General features: G+C 45.1%; 1 protein-coding gene across 1 annotated transcript in view; it reads right to left on the reverse strand.

Moving 5' to 3' along the window:
- Window positions 1-254: 254 nt before the first annotated feature.
- The window catches only part of Pdcd1lg2 (programmed cell death 1 ligand 2), a 34,237-nt gene continuing 16,027 nt past the window's right edge, over window positions 255-18,464 (reverse strand). The window contains exons 4-5 of the mRNA XM_052714247.1: window positions 17,352-17,487; window positions 255-3,622 (exon numbers count right to left, since the gene is read on the reverse strand). Coding sequence (XP_052570207.1) covers window positions 3,586-3,622; window positions 17,352-17,487 — 173 coding nt within the window. The 3' untranslated portion in view covers window positions 255-3,585. The remainder of the gene's footprint in view (window positions 3,623-17,351; window positions 17,488-18,464) is intronic.

Raw genomic sequence — 18,464 nt, forward strand, 5'->3', positions numbered from 1 at the left:
GAAGACATTCAGAGTCAGTCATGTACAACGGACCTATCTCCTACAAGGTACTGTGGGAACGGGAAGATTCTAGGCTTTCTCTGCCTTCCAGGGGTCCAAGAGGGGAGATTAAAAGTGTGCTCTAGTTCCCATAGTTCAAAAATGAAAACATATATGTACTTCTTGAGTGGGACACACACACACACAGATATATATATATATATATATTATATATATATATATATAAAATATATATATATGAGAGAGAGAGAGATTTGTGCTCTAAGGAAAGTCAGGTGACAATGTTGGAGGAAGATTAAAAGGAGTATATCTCCTAGGTCAGCTAATGATTAAATCATGGACAGACTTTTTCCAGGAAGGCTTGAGGTTCCAGAAATGAGACACTGTGGGTGGAGGGGCCTGTGTAAGACACACCGGGACCAGTGAGCACTTTGACTGTGCTAAAGTTGAGGCCTGCATAGGAGCTTCTGGACTGAAAGCCCGTGCAACATATTTAGGCTGGAAGTTTCTTTAGGAATGGGACTAGGAGAAATCTGCTGTTGATAAATTGGCTGATAATGCCTTAATGCTGTGCTGCTAATAATGCCTGAATGCTGTGCTTGCTGATAAGTCAGCTGATAATGCCTGAATGCTGACCTGCTGATAGATCAGCTAATAATGCCTGAATGCTGTGCTGCCTTTGCTGTGGGGACAGTGGCTGGTATTTTGGGGGATTCACACTGACACATATTTATCAAGTACTCATTGCACACAGCACATAATAGTGCCTGATACAGGACAGTGATAAGCACTGTTCTTTTACTACGAATTTTTCAGATAGGTGAATTAATGCTTAAGGAGGTCATCTGGTGGATCTAAAGGCTTACATAGTTAAGCTAGAGTTTGAATCTTGGGCCCCAAACCTGTACTTCCCCTCCACATCTCTTGAATCTCCCCAGGAAGAGTGAGCGTGAAATTAGTCCTTGACCAGTCAAAATACCACTGGGCATATGCAAGTGGCAGAAGTCCACCTTGAAGTCCCATCCAGGGAAGCCAGAGCACATTAAAGGCTGTAATAAATATGGGTCTGATGTCCTTGCTCACTTCCTTCTAAACAATGTAGAAGCCCTGGCCAGATCGTCTAACCTCTCTGGGCTCTGGGCTCCTTGTGTGTGACATGAAGTCATTAATAGTGCCCCTTTTAGAGGATTTGGAGAGGAGTCACTTCAATGGTGTGTAGAAAATGCTTAACAGTATCAAGCATGTAGTAACTATTTGGTAAATGCTAGGGGTTAATGTGAGAGGTCACAGTGTAAAACAGTTAACACACTGGACCTTATAGTCTGCTCTTAGGATTTGAGGATATTGGATCTAGACGGCCCTTTCTCTATTTGATATCCTAGAAAAACAGCCCCAGCAAGGGCCACAGATGGCAATATTTTGTCAGAATCCATTTTGCCACTGATTCCTAATAAAGCAAACAAACCACTCAACATTGACTGGCAATCAGGATTCGGCCTGCCAATCATGCACCTGAGAGGTGGGGTCTAGCATAAGTAGGTCTATACCCAGAACTACTTTTCTGTCTGCACTGCTCTCTGGTACTGGGAGGGTCTGCTTCCCCAATGGGAATCTTAGGCCATGGCATGGAAGCAGTGAGAGACCCACCTTGCTGCAAATGACACCTCAGAAGTTCCCAATAAACAGTTACATGTTTGTGCTTCAAAAGCATTCCCTCTTTTGTGCAGGCAGATGAAGAAAGACTAAGATGCACCTTATGGAATATTACTTTAACTATGGAAAGGTGTGTTACATTTGTCTATGTTGTGGAATATTACTTTAACTATGTAAAGGTGTGTTGCATTTATTTATGTTGCATTTGTTTAATTATGCAAAGATGTGTCACAGTTTCACCTGGCCTGCCTAAGGCACCTGATTGGTCTAATAAAAAGTTGAAGCCGGGCGGTGGTGGCGCACGCCTTTAATCCCAGCACACGGGAGGCAGAGGCAGGCGGATCTCTGTGAGTTCGAGGCCAGCCTGGTCTACAGAGCGAGATCCAGGAAAGGCGCAAAGCTACACAGAGAAACCCTGTCTCGAAAAACCAAAAAAAAAAAAAAGTTGAACAGAGACGGGAGGCAGTGGCGCACGCCTTTAATCCCAGCACTTGGGAGGCAGAGCCAGGTGGATCTCTGTGAGTTTGAGGCCAGCCTGGTCTGCAGAGCAAGATGTAGGACAGGCACCAAAACTACACATAGAAACCCTGTCTCGAAAAACAAAACAACACCCCCCCCCAAAAAAAGTTGAACAGCCAATAGCTAGGCAGTAAAGGAATAGGCATGACTGGTGGGCAGAGAGAATAAGGAGGAGGAGGAATCTAGGCTTGAGAGAGAAGGAGAAAAAGGAGGAGAAAGGAGAGGGGAACACCAGAGGCCAGGCAGCCAGGCAGCCGGACACAGAGGAAGCAGGAAAGTAGGACATGCAGAATGAAAGAAAGGTAAAAAGTCCTGAGACAAAACATAGTATAATATTTTATACTATATTTATATATAGTATTATATGATATAATATAACACCCTTTCATCTCATTAACTCCAGATTCTGCTCAGTCTAAACACCGGGTAAACACTTGCTTCAGGTCCACTAACCTACAGCTGTCACAGTAGCTAATGTGACATTTGGATAGTTCACAGGTCAGTAAATTCACTGAGTTTCATGGTTCCAGCATACAGACCACATTTAGCACCTTTTTGTCGTCTGAGCACAATGAGACCTGAAAAGACTTCCAGAAAAGACTTCCTTCATCAAATGCCCTAACTAATGACAGCACCACATTACAGCTGTCGAAACGGAGCTACTAGAAGGTTCACTGTAAAATCACACAGAAGGCTAGGGAAGTTGGCTTAACTTGCGGCTACTCATCTGAAATCTCCGAAGGCACAACACACTGACATGACATTTTTTCTTAAGGTGATACCACTGAAAAACAACAACAGCAGCAGCAAAACCCTACAACGCTTTGTGTTAAGGGAAAGATGTAGTTGAACAAGAGAACACCAAGAAACATAGGGACATTACAGGTTACAGCAAATGCCTCGTGACTCAGCCCTTAAAAAAGCAAGGTCAAAACAAATGCCTTATCCCAAGGTTGTGTACTTCATGTGTGCTTGTCTGCTTCCTGTCAATTAGAACTTCAGAGGCTGCCAGGATACTAGGAAGCTGTGAAACCCAACAGTTATGACTGTGTTTATACAAAACCTGTCTGAAGCTTCCAACCGCCAGAGGAAATGATGGATATAAATAACTCTATGACAATCTGTTTTACTAATGGGGAATTTCCACATCTCCCTGTGGAAACCCAGGGGAAAACAATTCTTTTTGCTCTCAGGCCCTTACTGGGGTCCAGGACCCCTGGGATGAGTTTCTAAAGTGCAGTTGTACTTGTTCAGATGGAGTCTCGAGACCGAGGCGGGGAACACCAGATGTTCCTTGCAGGCTCCTGATGGGAGTGCTCGGTCATCATCCAAAGCATTTGAGAAGTGCAAATGGCAGGTTCTGCAGGCCAAGGGGTCCTCACGCAGAGTCCAGAGCCTCCTGAGGATGTCCTGTCAGATCATCCCGACTCCCAGGACCACAGGTCCAGATCTGGGAAGAAGAGACCACAAACAGGAAAATAAAGAAATCACTGATTAGAACCTATATAACCTCTCAAAATAGCCTGGAGGGAGAACCCATGTGTCTGAACCAGCGTGGCTCAAAGCCGTTCGTGCCACACTCTACCATTGACTGCCCCAGTATACTCTTCCCAGAACTACTGCAAGAGCCTCCCCCTTGGTTCTGTGGACCACAGACAGCTACACTATGATGAAACATTTCATAGGGTGTCAGATGCCCTGGAGCTGGAATTACAGGCAGTTGTGAGTTGCTCAACATAGATGCTGGGTCCTCTGCAAGAATAACCACTGAGCCAGCCCCAGGCCCTTTACTTCTGTTTTCAAAGGCTCTGGCAGTTACAACAAGCCGACTTACTCCATGCACTCGGCCAAGTGGATGGCCAAGACTGCACCCTCCTCTCTTGGTCAATTTGTTCTATCTACTTGGGTAGGCTACGGCACCCATTGTCTTATCAAATGATAGTCTAGAGGTTGCCATGAGCTTTAGAGATGCAGTTAACATGTAGTATCAGGTACATTTTAAGTAGATTATATTCCAAAGTGTGGGTGCCTTTTAATCAAGTGAGGACTTGAGAGCAAACCCAGTTCCCAGAGACGAAGAAAACTTACAAACAAACAAAAAACAACCTCTGCCTAGAGAATGTAATGTGGCCTGCCTCAGTTTCCAGCCCGATGGTCTACTTCACAAAGCTCAGTCTCACTGTGCCCATGATCATGAGTGCCAATCCTTTAAAATGAATCTATTTGTCTTTCCCTCTGTCACTCTCCCCCACACACACCCCACAGGCTTTGTTTCCCTGGAGAGACCCTGGTCCCCAATAACAGGGACCAGTTTTCCTGGTTATGACACTTCTTCTCTAGTCACTTCATTTTACATGTCAGATAAGAATGAGACTTTTCTGGTTACATGGATAAATATTTGTTACAAAATACTCACGATGCTGTTGGCTCAACAAAGATGCTCTAATACTGCTGTACATGTGGGCACACAAGAGGGTGAGGCGTTCAGAAGACTGAACAAGTCTTTATGTGTCCTTTGAGTTCTCAGATGCTTGTTTCTTCCCCAGTGACCAGCACCTTAGGGCTAGCTGTTGGTATTTTACCTCTAGCCCAGAAGCTGCAGATGGATCCCCTGGGGGTGTGTCTGATTTGGCTAACTTGTTATTTGAAAATCTTTTCATCTAGCATTTAATAACTAGCAGACATTACATAAACGTCTACATTTCCATCTTCTTGGCAGTGACAGGCGAGAACTGACCCAGCAGGCTGAGTTCTCCAACTGGCCACCATCCCCACTCCCTAGTTACCTCCGACCTCCTTCCCTGGCACCGCCTGCTGGCTGGGAATCAGAGTTTCTCACCTCTGCTCTCAGGCCTATCCCATGTCTTCCGTCCTGAGTAGTGGAAGGAGTCACTTACACAAGCAGGTGCCTCTGGGTCAAGGATATCATTTATGGGAATTGGGAATTTCATTTCTGAAGAAATAGATATTTTAATCAGGCTTGCCAGGCCTGATGGGAAACTGTTGAGTCAAGCAAATCTAATTGCTGACTCCGAGCTCAGTGTAATCAGAAGAACTCAGTGTGGATCGGCCCTATGCTGCATTTTTCCTCTTATGGCTTATGTAAGACCATTTGAGAATATCCAGTGGGTAAACACATACAGTTTCTTTATATCTTCATTGCCTGCTAATCCCTTTTTTATGGAAAAAGAAACTGTAGTAAGTTAGGCATCTGGAAAGACAAGAAGAGTCTAAAAGTTGAAAACCTAGTGCCAGTATTTAGGCAGCTTTTGACCTGCTCTGTACTCCCTGTACCAGGATCTATCATAATTCATCATTTATAGGAAGCATTGGTGACCGAAGGAAGGGCTCCCGTATTCATCATTGGCTCTGTGTCCAGGGTGTTGGGCCTACAGTAATGGCTTTCAGACCAGTTGTTGGTAGGCGTGGGGAAAGGACTGAGGGCCCACGTTAACTCTTTTTCATCACATTTGTACTGATGATTGACATCTCTTATGGTTGAGCTGAAGGCTTTCTGGGGTTATTTTCACAGCTGGTGGTTTTGGAATTGGGGTGCTCTCCACAGCAGAATTCTAAAAGGAGCAGCTTAAATATTCTGAGTTCCCGACACAAAGGTATTTCAAAGTCTGATTCTCCTGTATCATTTTGGTCAACTCAAGTGCTACACCACATCATTGCTAGACCACAAAAGAAGTGACTTTTTACCAAGCAAGCTAGACATTCCCATTGTCCCACATGACTCAAGCCTATCTGGTCCCAGAAGCCCTGCTTCCCAAGCTCTACACCCTTCATTCAACCAGGCTGCAGGACCATAGCACCCTCCCTTCTGACACCCACAGTGCATCCCTTCTCTTTTACCAATTCCAGCTGTGAGTCTATCACCCTTATCAAGAGGCTTCATTAGCCCTGGGCTGCTCCCAACTGAGCCCCACAACCTATTTCTTAATCACAGTTGGTTGCAAAATCCTCAGCCAATTGTACCACAGCTGAGTAATTGTCTCACTAGTAAATTTTGACTGCATTTCTAACATTACAAGTACAGACCTCCCATATAGTATCAGTGAGGACAATTTAGGGATACAGACAGAGCAAACAATGGCCTGATTGCTTCCAGCCTGAAATGGATGCCATGTTTGCTCTCCAACAAAGACAGGGAGCAAGACACAAATCGCAAGAACAAGCTTAGTAGAAATGTTACCAATTAGGATCTGCGTACACTGATCCTATTCAACTTTCATGAATTAATTAGCACAACCATGGATACAGTTGCCCCTCTTTATCTCCATGTTCCACACCCAGTGGTTCGACCAACTATAGGTTGACAATGTTTGAAAATAACAAAACAAAACAAAATGTCCACATTACATGTTTGTGGGTAATTTTCCTGTTCCTGCTTTTTAAGTTTTAAAATGTATTTTAATATTTTACAAGTAAAGCATACAGCTTTATAATGATTATTCTCTGAGCAAAAGCCATTCTTAAGATCCAGGTGTGTGCTGGCTGGTTTTACGTCAACGAGAACACAAACTACAGTTATCTGGAAGGAAGGAATCTTAATTGGGAAAATGCTTCCATAGGATCCAGCGGTAGGGCATTTTCTTAGTTATTGATGAGGGTGGGCCCAGCCCATTGTGGGTAGTTCCATCCCTGGGCTGGTGGTCCTGGGTTCTATAAGAAAGCAGGCTGAGTGAGCCATAGGGGGCAGGGCAGTGAGCAGCACACCTCCATGTCCTCTTCTTGTCCTCCATGTCATCAGCTCCTGCCTCCAGGTTCCTGCCCTGTTTGAGTCCCTGTCCTGACATCCTTTGATGATGAACTGTGATATGGCAGTGTAAGCAGAATAAACCCTTTCCTCCCCAGCTTGCCTTTTGGTCTTGGTGTTTGGTCACAGCAATGGTAATCCCGACTAAGACAAGGCATAAAATCAACAGTGTAGTGTTAAAGCCACACTTTAAGCCACTAACTCCACATTGTTCTACTGCACGTCTACCACAGAGGTGACAGAGAATGACACCACTGAGTCCCCTGGCAACTATTTTCCCATTGCAATCCACCCAAAGATTCCAACAGACCCAGAGACAGGGCTGCTGAGCAGTGTAGTGGGAGAGCATGTGTGTACCCACCCAGGCACAGCCACACAGTGAGCTGCTCAAAATGCATTTCAGGGAAAGCGTCTATACAGAGGACGGGAGCTGGGACTTTTGCTTGGTTAGTTTATCTTGGTGGTATGACAGGCTAAAATGATGTAGGATGGAACACTTAAACTGAGGACTTTAAAATATGAAATAACAAAAATATATATTTTATAATACAGGAAATAGAAATATCTGTTAGAAAAGTAAGACTGGGTTTTCCAGAGCCTTCTATGTTGGAAGACTCAAAATCAGATGCTTTAAGCTACCCTCATATTTTCAGGTCATGGATGGAAACAATTGTGTCCATCCAGGCCAGGCTGAGGGGTCCTGAGGAAGTTGTTAGAGTCCCTAGGACCTGCCTAGAACCTACCTAGAACTTAAATTTCCTCCACTGCTGTGGGATGGTCTGTATGTCAAATGTGTTGCTGATTGGTCAATGAATAAATCACTGATTGGCAGTGGCCAGGCAGGAAGTATAGGCGGGACTAACAGAGAGGAGAATTGAGAGAACAGGAAGCTGGGTGGGAGAGACACTGCCAGCCGCCATCAGGACAAGGAAGATGTAAAGTACCGGTAAGCCACAAGCCACGTGGCAAGGTATAGATTAATAGAAATGGATTAATTTAAGCTGTAAGAACAGTTAACAAGAAGCCTGCCACGGCCATACAGTTTGTAATCAATATAAGTCTCTGTGTTTACTTGATCGGGTTTGAGCGGCTGTGGGACTGGCGGGTGAGAGAGATTTGTCCTGACTGTGGGTCAGTCAGGAAAACTCTAGCAACACTCCACCCATAGTCCATCCCAGAGCTGGGTGGATAGCCACAGCACCTGACTTCTGCTCTAGAGAGGCCTCCAGAGGGCAGGGAAACAGACCAAACGGTGTCAGCCCTGGAAGGCACGAAGCTGGAGCACTTAACCATGGCTCCAGAGTCATCTTCCTCATAATTCCTTTACTATCACTTTCTCAATGAGCAGAAAAATTGGCTTCAGGTGGGCTTAGCTGGCAGTTGTTTAGAGCGGACATTCAAAAGACATTTGCACAGACTTTTTGTTACCATTTGCAGGAAAAATATCCTTCACAGGCTCCTGTGTTTGAATACCCGGTCCCCAGCTGGTGATGCGTTTGGGAGGGCATGGACCATTAATGAGGTGGGATTTAGCTGGAGGAAGTAGGTTAGTGGGGTTTGGCCTTGAGGTCAATAGCTTGTTCCTACTTCCTGTTCCATGGGTACTTCCTGTGGAACTGAGATATGAGCCAGCAGTTGGTACACATGCTCCCACTGCCATGGAGGTACTTGCTCCCACACCTTCCCCCTCCATGATGGACTATATAGCCCCTCAAACCATGATCCAAAATAGACCTCTCCCTGAAATTGTTTCTTGTCTGGCGTTTGGTCACTGCATTGAGAAAAGTAACTAATCCATGCTTGTTTTTGTCATTGTTCAGTAAACAACACAATGTAACTAATATTTACAAAGCATTTGCATTGTAATAGGTATTTTAAGTAATCAAAATGATTTCAAGCCTCTGTGCAGGTGTAGATAGGTTATCTGCAAATATTGAGCCATTTTACCAAAGGGACATGAAGATTCACTAATTTAAGCGAGGCTAGAACCAATTCCCATGGATACTGGGGGATAATTGAATTTATCAGTTCAAGCTGAGATAGGGAAGGAGCTGAGAAAGAAAAGCAAAACCGTGTTGACTCATAGTTCCGTTCACTTTTGTATTGTGGTGGTGGAATTCGCTGTCTGCAAAACAAGAATCCCAGAAATGTCTAGCTTCAGTATCACTCCTCCCAGTCACTTAAAATACGTTTTATTAATTCTTTGAGTTTTGTAAGTGCATAGAATGGATTTTGACCATGCTCCTCTCCCCATACTGCCCCAATATCACCATCCATCAGAGCATGGTCAACTTACCAGGGACCATACACTTAAAGAAAACCGATTTTTCCCTTCCCCAGAACACATCAACTGTCAATAACTTCTCAGATAGGTGTGGGGGCTCTTGAGCTCCTCCTGGCTCTATGTTAGAATGTTGTGAACGCTCCACCTAGTGCGGGTCTTGTGCAGGTTGCTGTGGGATGGTCTGTATGTCAAATGTGTTGCTGATTGGTCAATGAATAAATCACTGATTGGCAGTGGCCAGGCAGGAAGTATAGGCGGGACTAACAGAGAGGAAAATTGAGAGAACAGGAAGCTAAGGGGGGAGACACGGCCAGCCGCCATCAGGATAAGGAAGATGTAAAGTACCGGTAAGCCACAAGCCACGTGGCAAGGTATAGATTAATAGAAATGGATTAATTTAAGATGTAAGAACAGTTAGCAAGAAGCCTGCCACGGCCATACAGTTTGTAACCAATATAAGTCTCTGTGTTTACTTGATTGGGTTTGAACGGCTTGGGACTGGCGGGTGAGAGAGATTTGCCCTGACTGTGGGCCAGACAAAAAAACTCAAGCTACAGCAGGTAGCCATAGGTGTTGTGAATTCATGAGCACAGCAGTCCCATCGATGTCCAGGAGACACTGTTTGTGCCTGTCCTTCCCAAACTCTGGCTCTTACAATCTGCTTCTTCCTCCTTGATGGTCTCTGTACTGGCTGGTTTTATGTCAACCTGACGTGCAAACTAGAGTTATCCGGAAGGAGGGAATCTTAATTGGAAAAATGCCTCCATAAGAACCAGCTGTAGGGCATTTTCTTAATTAGTAATCAATGGGGGAGGTCTCAGCCCATTGTGGGTGGTGCCATCCCTGGGCTGGTGGTCCTGGGTTCTATGAAAATGCAGGCTGAGCAAGCCATAGGGAACAGGTCAGTGAGCAGCACTCCTCTACGGTCTCTGCATCAGCTCCTGCCTCCAGGTTCCTGCCCTGTTTGGGTTTCTACCTAATGTCTTAGGGTCTCTAGTGTTACAATGAAACACCATGACCAAAAAGCCAGTTGGAGAGGAAAAGGGTTTATTTGGCTTATATTTCAGCATTGCTGTTCATCACTGAAGGAAGTCAGGACAGGAACTCAAACAGGGAAGGGTCCTGAGACAGGAGCTGATGCAGAAGCCATGGGGGAGGGGAAGCTGCTTACTGGCTTGCTTCCCATGGCTTGCCCGGTCCACCTTCTTATAGAAACCAGGACCAACAGCCTAGGGATGGCACCACCCACCATGGGCTGGGCTCTCCCTTATTGATGACTAAATGAGAAAATGCCTTCCAGCTGAATCTCATCGAGTCATGTCCTTAGCTGAGACTCCTTCCTCTGATGACTCTAGCTTGTGTCAAGTTGACACACAAAACCACTCAGTACACCGTCCTGACTTCCTTCCACGATGAACAGGAATAGGAAAGTGTAAGCAGAAGAAACCCTTTCCTCCCCAGCTTGCTCTTTGGTCATGGTGTTTTATTGCAGCAATAGAAACCCTAACTACGACAATTCATAGCTTAGAGGGGGTGGGGGTGGGATATAGATGTCCTCTTGGTAGCTGAACTCTCCACGGACAAGTATTCTCTGAACTTCGTGCAATTGTGAGTGTCTGTGCTAACCCCAGTCCACTGCATAAAGAAACTTCCTGGTAAGGTCTGGGAGCTGCACTAATCTATAAATATAGAGATACAAATTTAGAGAGCAGATTGATACGATTGTCCTTTTAGCAAAATCATTGTCGCAGGCTCACCCTCAGAACCTACAAGCTCTCCAGTCATAGGTTCCTGGCCACAGATACAGTACCAGCCATGCAGTTACTCCTGTGGAGTGGGCCTTAAGTTCAATCAGAATGCGGCGGGTTACACCCCTGATGTTATTGCCACTACCGCACCTGTGGGTGTATCTTGCCATGCCAGTCATTACTGTAGCTCACAGGATTCTCAGCTGGATAAGATGTTGATGGCTCACCCCACCTGCAGCTTGCACTGTATCTGTGGCACTATGAAAGCTGGCTATCAGAGAAGAAGCTTCCATTGGTACTGACTTAATATTTCTGTGTCCCACGTCTTCCGTAAGCTTGTGTTGTTTTGGGAGTCTCCAGGATACCCTTGAGCAACAACTGGAGGGGAAGCCATCCCACATCTTCCACTGGACTTCTTGTTTGGCAACCTATGGCTTCTGGGAGGAATGTTGTCATTATCCCCTATGTAAAGTAACTCTAACTAAACTCCTTAATATAAATTTGTAGATCATATGAATGCATAGATTAGATGAAAAATACATATAGCTTGTGAAATAGTGGGTTTCCATTGGCTTTTTTGAACATCCTTTTTGACTGACACTTCATACCTGCCCATCCTGGAGTAGAACACAAGGCTTGGTTGCTTCATTTACACTACGGTGTAAAAACCTGATGTCAGAGTTGCTTCAAGAACAAAAGCACAAGTTTGCACAACAAGTTGCTGCTAGCATCAAGTTTTTCTGGTTTCATTTCTTCCTTAACCTCTAGTTGCACTTGTTCTTCCCCATCAGATTTCTTTCCCTTGACACTCAGCTGGCTGAACTGTCCTGACGGCCTCTGTTGCTTCCTTGCTGATCAGACCTTTGCTAACTCCATCCTGAGCATCCTGACCTTGGCCTGGGCTCCGATGGTCAATCCCATAACAAAACCGATGTGTCAACGTGTCGTTTTCAAGAAGATTTGTGTTTAAAAGGAGCCCAGTGGTTAACTCAGAGGAACTGTTCCCGAGAGTGGCCATTTTCAGGGGCAGCCTCTCTGCAGTGACAATGTTACTGTTCTCCATGGGCCTTAGGCCAGAAACCACAGTCTTTGGTTTTTGGTTTAGATAGTTATGAAGTTCTGACTCGATCCTTTAGGACCACTGGAAATCTACTCCTTGGGCTGGTGTTGGCTGCACAAATGCTAGTTACCAGTTCATGATCAGATGAGGATTAGTAGTTGAGTCTAAAATTTAGAGACTTTTATAAACATTACTTTGTTATTTTGTTTTTTTTCTGTTATTGAAATGTGTTATATTTGTTGTATCTAATAAAAATGGGAAGATAATTTAGTAAACAGTTGCTGCACAATTATGAGGACCTGAGCTTGATCCCCAGCATCCGTGTGAAAAGCTGAGTGTGGTAGCACATGCTTCGGAGACAAATGCATCTCTGGGGCTCAGTGGCCAGCCTCAAATCTCAGGGGGACACTTTGTGTGGAGAAAACAAGGTATATGGCACCCGAGGTTGATATCAGTATTCTACACACAGGCATAGACATGTGCCCCTGTCATGCATGAACATGTATGTACTCACACACCTGCACACGTATGTGTGTGCACACACACACACCTGCATGTATACATGGATAAAATAAAATATGAATAAAAGTTGGAACTACTATGTTCTTGTGTTTTTTCATTACATACAGACCTCAAACTATGTAGCCTTAGCTGATCTCAAACAGGAAATTCTCCTGCCTCAGCCTCCTGAGCCTAGGATTACAGACTTGGCTTTCCATTGCAGTTTTTAAGAATTCATTTACAGTGTAGATTATGAAGGTACCAAGAACACTTTGAAAACTGAACACACACACATGACATACACACAAAACCTGGTTCTTGCCCAGAGTTTGGGAAACACAGTTCTCAAGATCTGAAGACTTGTTCCAGACTTTTCTACTTTCAACCCCCATTTTCTAACGCAGCTAAATAAAAAGTTATACGAGTTTGATATATGCTGAGGATTGACGGTAGAAAAATATTAAAAGTGTTTTGTGTGACATGTAGTGGCACACACCTCTAATTCCAGCACTTGGGAAGCAGAGACAGGCAATGAGATCCAGGCTAGCCAGGTCTACAGAGTGAGTTCCAGGACAGCTAGAGCTTTCTAGTGAGACCCTTTCTTGAAAAAAGAAACAAAATAATTTTTTTTTGTAATTAAAGCATTATATTTCAGTAAGGTATGTATGTTCAATAAAAACACTGCAAATCATAACACACAACAGTCTCGAAGCAGACCATGGTTTCTGCAGCAGTCCTTGGTGCTGCATTGTTGTGACAGCTTGCAGGGTATAAAGTGACTGTGCTGCATGTTCAGAACCACGTGGTAACGAAGCGATGTGATGCAGCATGGGTAAGCACCAACAAACACCAGATTCACTATACATTTCACTTTGAACTGGTTATTGGTCATTTGCCAAGTTTTTTGGAATCCTCATTCATTTAGGTCACCCATAGTTAATAAATTCTATAAATCTAGACTCTGTGGCAGGTAACTGCTATGGGACTCTGATTTGGCTTTGTGACTAGCCCAATATATGAATGACAGTCCACTCAGTTCTTTAGATTAAGACTTGTTCTTCCCTCCTATGGATAATACTATCCATATTGCTAGTTTTTATTAAACTGGTTTGTCATGAAAAGGTCACAAGTTTTAGAGTCTGACAGACCTATGGATCTGCATTCGAGTCTATGTTGTGTGACTTTGGGAGACCACATGGCTTTTCTTTTCTTTTTCACATGGCTTTTCAGAACCTCAGTTCCCGCTTGGGAAAAATAAAGGTGCCATTCCCTGCCTTAGGCAAAACTCGTAATTAAGAGAAAAGGCGCTTAGAAGGGATTTCTCACAGTACCATGCAATAGGATTCCCTGCAGTGATGGTAATGTTGGGTATCTATAGTGTCCGCTATTGCAGCCTCTAGCTACCATGTGTAAATGCTTTAAATATGGCTACTAAGTCCTAAACTCAAATGGCCACAGATGGCTGTTATATCAGTCCGAGCAGGTCTCGAGTGCTCACCTTCAGATAGCAGACTGTAGAATCAATGTCTATGATTCTAGTGAGCACTGCAGAGACCCATAACTAGCCAGAGTCCAAGAGTAAGCAATGGTGGGGCGTTCTGCCTTAAATGGGATATCTATATCACCCCCTGCAAGGCTCAGGGGACATTATAGAAGAAGGGGAAAGAAGGAATGTAAGGGACAGAGGGTGGGGAGATGTGCAACAAAAAGATTGACATAGCCATTGCATTCAGGAACCCAGCATAGCATGGCTATCCACTCAAGACCTGCATAAGACTGGTCCTGTCAACATTTCATCATGGATAAGAGAGGAGGCCACGGTGCCCACCCCCTTCTAAGGGGCTATTGGCGGTTGATGATTGGTGTCATTTTCTTCAGTGGTGTGGCTACTGACATGTTGACTTTTCTTTAAATAACTTCCTCCCATGCTCCTGCAAGCAACTCCAACTAAACTCAGTGAGTCACACACAGAAAGAAGAAAGCAGAGGAGGGGCTTGTTGGGAAGAATGTCCATAGGAAAGGGAGAGGAATAAGAGTGAGGAATGGGGGATGAAATGTCTACAATTCATTATACATACATACATACGCATGTATGTATACAAATAGAATAAGAAATAGAAAAAACTTACAGTTTTATTAAGCATCATCTTACACATACCAGATAATGTTTTTAGATATTGCAAATATATCTATTGATGAGAGAAACACAGTTTTCACATTCATGAAACTTAGGCCTAGCTATAACAGAACTTGATATTTTTGCCAGTGAATTTGCCAATGTCTTCTCTGGAACACATCATGTCGCTCTGGATCTTTGAACTATTGAATGGCTCTTTGCAAGGAATGGTTAATAAGACATTTTATGGACCAGGAATGGCTGTCCTCCAGTAGGCACCATGAGTTGTGATACTCAGGTGGGTGAATCTGTATAAGGGCCGAGGAGACTTCTGGAAAGAAAGGGATAGAGACTTCTCGATCTTTTTTACTTCAGTCTCAGGACAACAATGGCCCCAAAAAGAACTGAAGAAGGACAAGTTAAGGCTCCTGACTCAGGTTCCTCATGAGGGTCTAGTGTGGAAGGGGCTAATGGTGCAGCTGCTGCAAAGTCGGGAAGCCCCTCCTACCTCTTCAGCCATGACAGTTTAATGTGGTCTTCATGGGGATCTGCTCTGGCAAGGAGACCTTTGCACAGTGGCTGTAGATACCTGGAGGAAACGGAGATTCTACCAGGCAGGACTAGAGAACTATATACCACAGTGGAAGTGGATTACAGTTAAGGCCTCCTCACATGCCACTTGCCACTGGTCCCAGTGCAAGACATACATGGCTGAAGTGGTAGGTGGGACTTCCTGTCTTAGCCACAGTTGTCACAGTCAATCCCTTACACTCTAGACCCTCAGTAACAGCTCAAATCAGGCACTTTGGTGGACTGACTTAGCTCCCTGGGAGGCTAGAAGAGGGCATAAGATCCCCTAGAGCTGGAGTTACAGGCGATTGTGAGCTCCCTGATGTGGGTGCTGGGAATGGAACTCAGGTCCTCTGTGAGCCATCTCTCCAGCCTAATCATAATGGCTTTTCACACACATATACAATGCACTTCAATCATATCCATTCCCTTTCACCGACCTGTACCTCCTTTCCCCTTGTGCAGGTACCCTGTCCATGTATTATTTTTTAACCTAGAATCTGTATATGAAAGGAAATATAATACCTGCCTGCACTGTCTGAGTTGGGTTTAAAATGATGACCTCTAGGTTCATTCACCCCCCCTGAAAATGACATCATTTTATTTTCCTTTATGGTTGACTAGTACTCTATTGTGAACACACATCACAGTTTCTTTAACCATTCATCCACTGATGGATAGATACCTGGGCTGATTCCATAACTTGACTATTGTGAATGGTTAAGCTGTCCTTTCGAAGTGACTAGGAGTTCTCAGGCCCCAGGCCAGGAACTCGGCTTGTAAGATCAGTGTGAAGGGCAGGACATAAGACTTGAGCGAGCTTCGCTTGCCACAGCAGTCCGAGATCAAGGGGTTGACAGAGAGGACTTTATGTAAAAACCAAAGTCCTGCTGAACAAACTCAGTGTTTCCTCTTTCTTTGCTCTTCCACTCCCTTCCTGAGTACTTAAAAACAAAAACCTCCCGCCTGCCTCTCTGTCTCTTCCTCTCACTTCTCTCCTGTGTCCTTTCTTCTCTCTCCTTTCTCCCTCCCTCCCTTCACTTTCTTTCCCTCCACCCCCCTTTACTGGTCTTCCCTCTCCCTTTCTCCTTCCTCCTCCTTACAGTTTCTCTCCTGAGGCTAGGCTTCACTGAGTAGCCCAGGCTGCCTTTGACAGCTCCGTCCTCCAGTCCCCACCTCCCCCTGAATGCTGAGATCATATTTTCTTTTGACAACAGTTCCTTGAATTCTACAGTTAAAGGTTTCGTGGTCAGCCCGGATAATGCACACAAAGGGCAATGGACAAAACACATGGGACTTCAACAGGTGAGATGAGGTCCCCATCAGTGTAGGATGACAGCCTCCAAAACCTCCCCCGTCCCCACTGCCCCGCCCCGCCTGGCTGGTGCTGCCCACTCCAAATGCATTAGTCAAAGACACCATTTCCTTTCTGACAGAAAGCCAGTGTAGATGTGGAAAGAAGTTCACCGGGGACTGCCTAGGTGCTGCTAAGCAAAGCACCAGATAGCCCTACATACATCCTGGGGATTTTGTAGATTGTCTTTTTCCAGGAAGTGAGGAACAGACAGACACAAGAACAGCTCTATTTAGGACATGAAGCTGCAGGCATACCCCAGCCCCAGCGGGTCCAGTAGAAGAGGAGCAAATGATGAGAAGGCCCAGGCTAAGCCGATGGTCACAAAGACTTCCCCAAACTGAGAAGGCTCCCAAGCCTCTCTCTCTCCATTCCTTACCCAGACAGAAGGGGTGGATTCCTAGGAGACCAGGGAGGTTTAACCCAACTCATGCCCAGAACGAGAAGCTAACAGAATCCTCAGAGAGGCTCCTGGCAACCTCTCACCAGCAAATGCCACCTGTATTACCCAGACAGCACTCTGGAGGCTCCGAGCACAAGGCAACCTCTTTCAGTACAGAAACGAACATCCTCTTTTAAAAAAAAGAAATCTCTGTATGGGTTCAGCTCCCTGAATTTTCTTCTTGGAGTAGGTAAAAAGTCCCCAGGGCAGTCTCAAAGTCCTCCTAGGCTTGAAGTTTTGCAGTGGAGACTGGTAGGTCACAGGTTGCTGTGAGTCAAGCAGAGGCTCACACCTCGACTCACACCTCGGCTCACAAGCTCCTACTGTGTGTGGGTCACTCACCTATTTCTAGAACACAGCTTTCCACAGAGCTTCTTTCTCAGGGCCATCACTGCAGCTAGGAAGATTAAAGCAACGATGCACGATAGGATGACAACGTGAAGTGGTGACGTTCTGGGGACCTTAGGTTCAGTCCAACCTGGGTGAAGGAAATAATCAAAATTCCGTCACAGGCCGGCTCACAGCCAGACTGGGGTGGCTTTCTGAGGGGTCCCCACCACACAACCACTGGGTGAAGCCTTCCCTCCACACCTCTCCTCACGTGGAAGCTCATTTCCTGCCACAGCTACCCAGTGAAGTAGTCTACTTGGATCTCCATTTTCACTGGTGAAAGAGTGAGGCTGAGAAATTTCCCCAAAGTTAGACAGCAAAGGATTTAGCTGAGATACACTCCAGACTGTCTGGGCCCAGATCCTGTGCCTTTTGCCACATTGTCATTCCATTTACCCACCCACCCACCCATCTGTCATCTCCACCCTGTCTCTATCTCTATCTCCATTTCCTTTCTCTTTATCACCCTGCCCTTCCCACTCAAGCAGGAAAAACCCTCAGCTCAAAAATTAATTTTCTCCCTCACTGGTAAGAACTCAAGGGCTTAGAATCTGTACCACTAGTTATCTGATTTGAAAGACTAGCACCATCCTTTGAAAAAAGCAGAATATCCCAGACAGTGGTGACATATTAAATCTAGCCATTCAGGTCTTGGTGTGAATGATTACAACTGACCCTTAGCTTGTCTGGACTAACCAAGGTGCTGGCACTGAGGACAGCATCCATATAGTAAAGAGGTGATGAGAAGGGTAATTTAGAGGCTGGGGGACACCCTCGCAGAGCTCTGGGTACCTTCACTTTGGCCAGATGGAGAGAAGAAAGGACCATGGGGGTGTTCACAATTTGGCAATGAGTGGACACACAAGAGAGGCTATGCCTGTTTCCGAGACTGGAAGTTTGCCTCGTGGAGTAATGAATACAGCCTCAACAACTGCTGTATCAGAAAAACTGTACAAAACTATTCAGGAAGGAGGGCTTGAACTGCTGGCTGCTCTGCTCCTGACCCCCGCTCTACAGTGTTGAGAACCATGGAATAGTCTATGGTGATATTTTATTTGTGCTGAA

The sequence above is a fragment of the Peromyscus californicus genome, unplaced genomic scaffold (assembly GCF_007827085.1).
Source record: "Peromyscus californicus insignis strain IS unplaced genomic scaffold, ASM782708v3 Scaffold_4__1_contigs__length_199733344, whole genome shotgun sequence".
Lineage (NCBI taxonomy): Eukaryota > Metazoa > Chordata > Mammalia > Rodentia > Cricetidae > Peromyscus > Peromyscus californicus.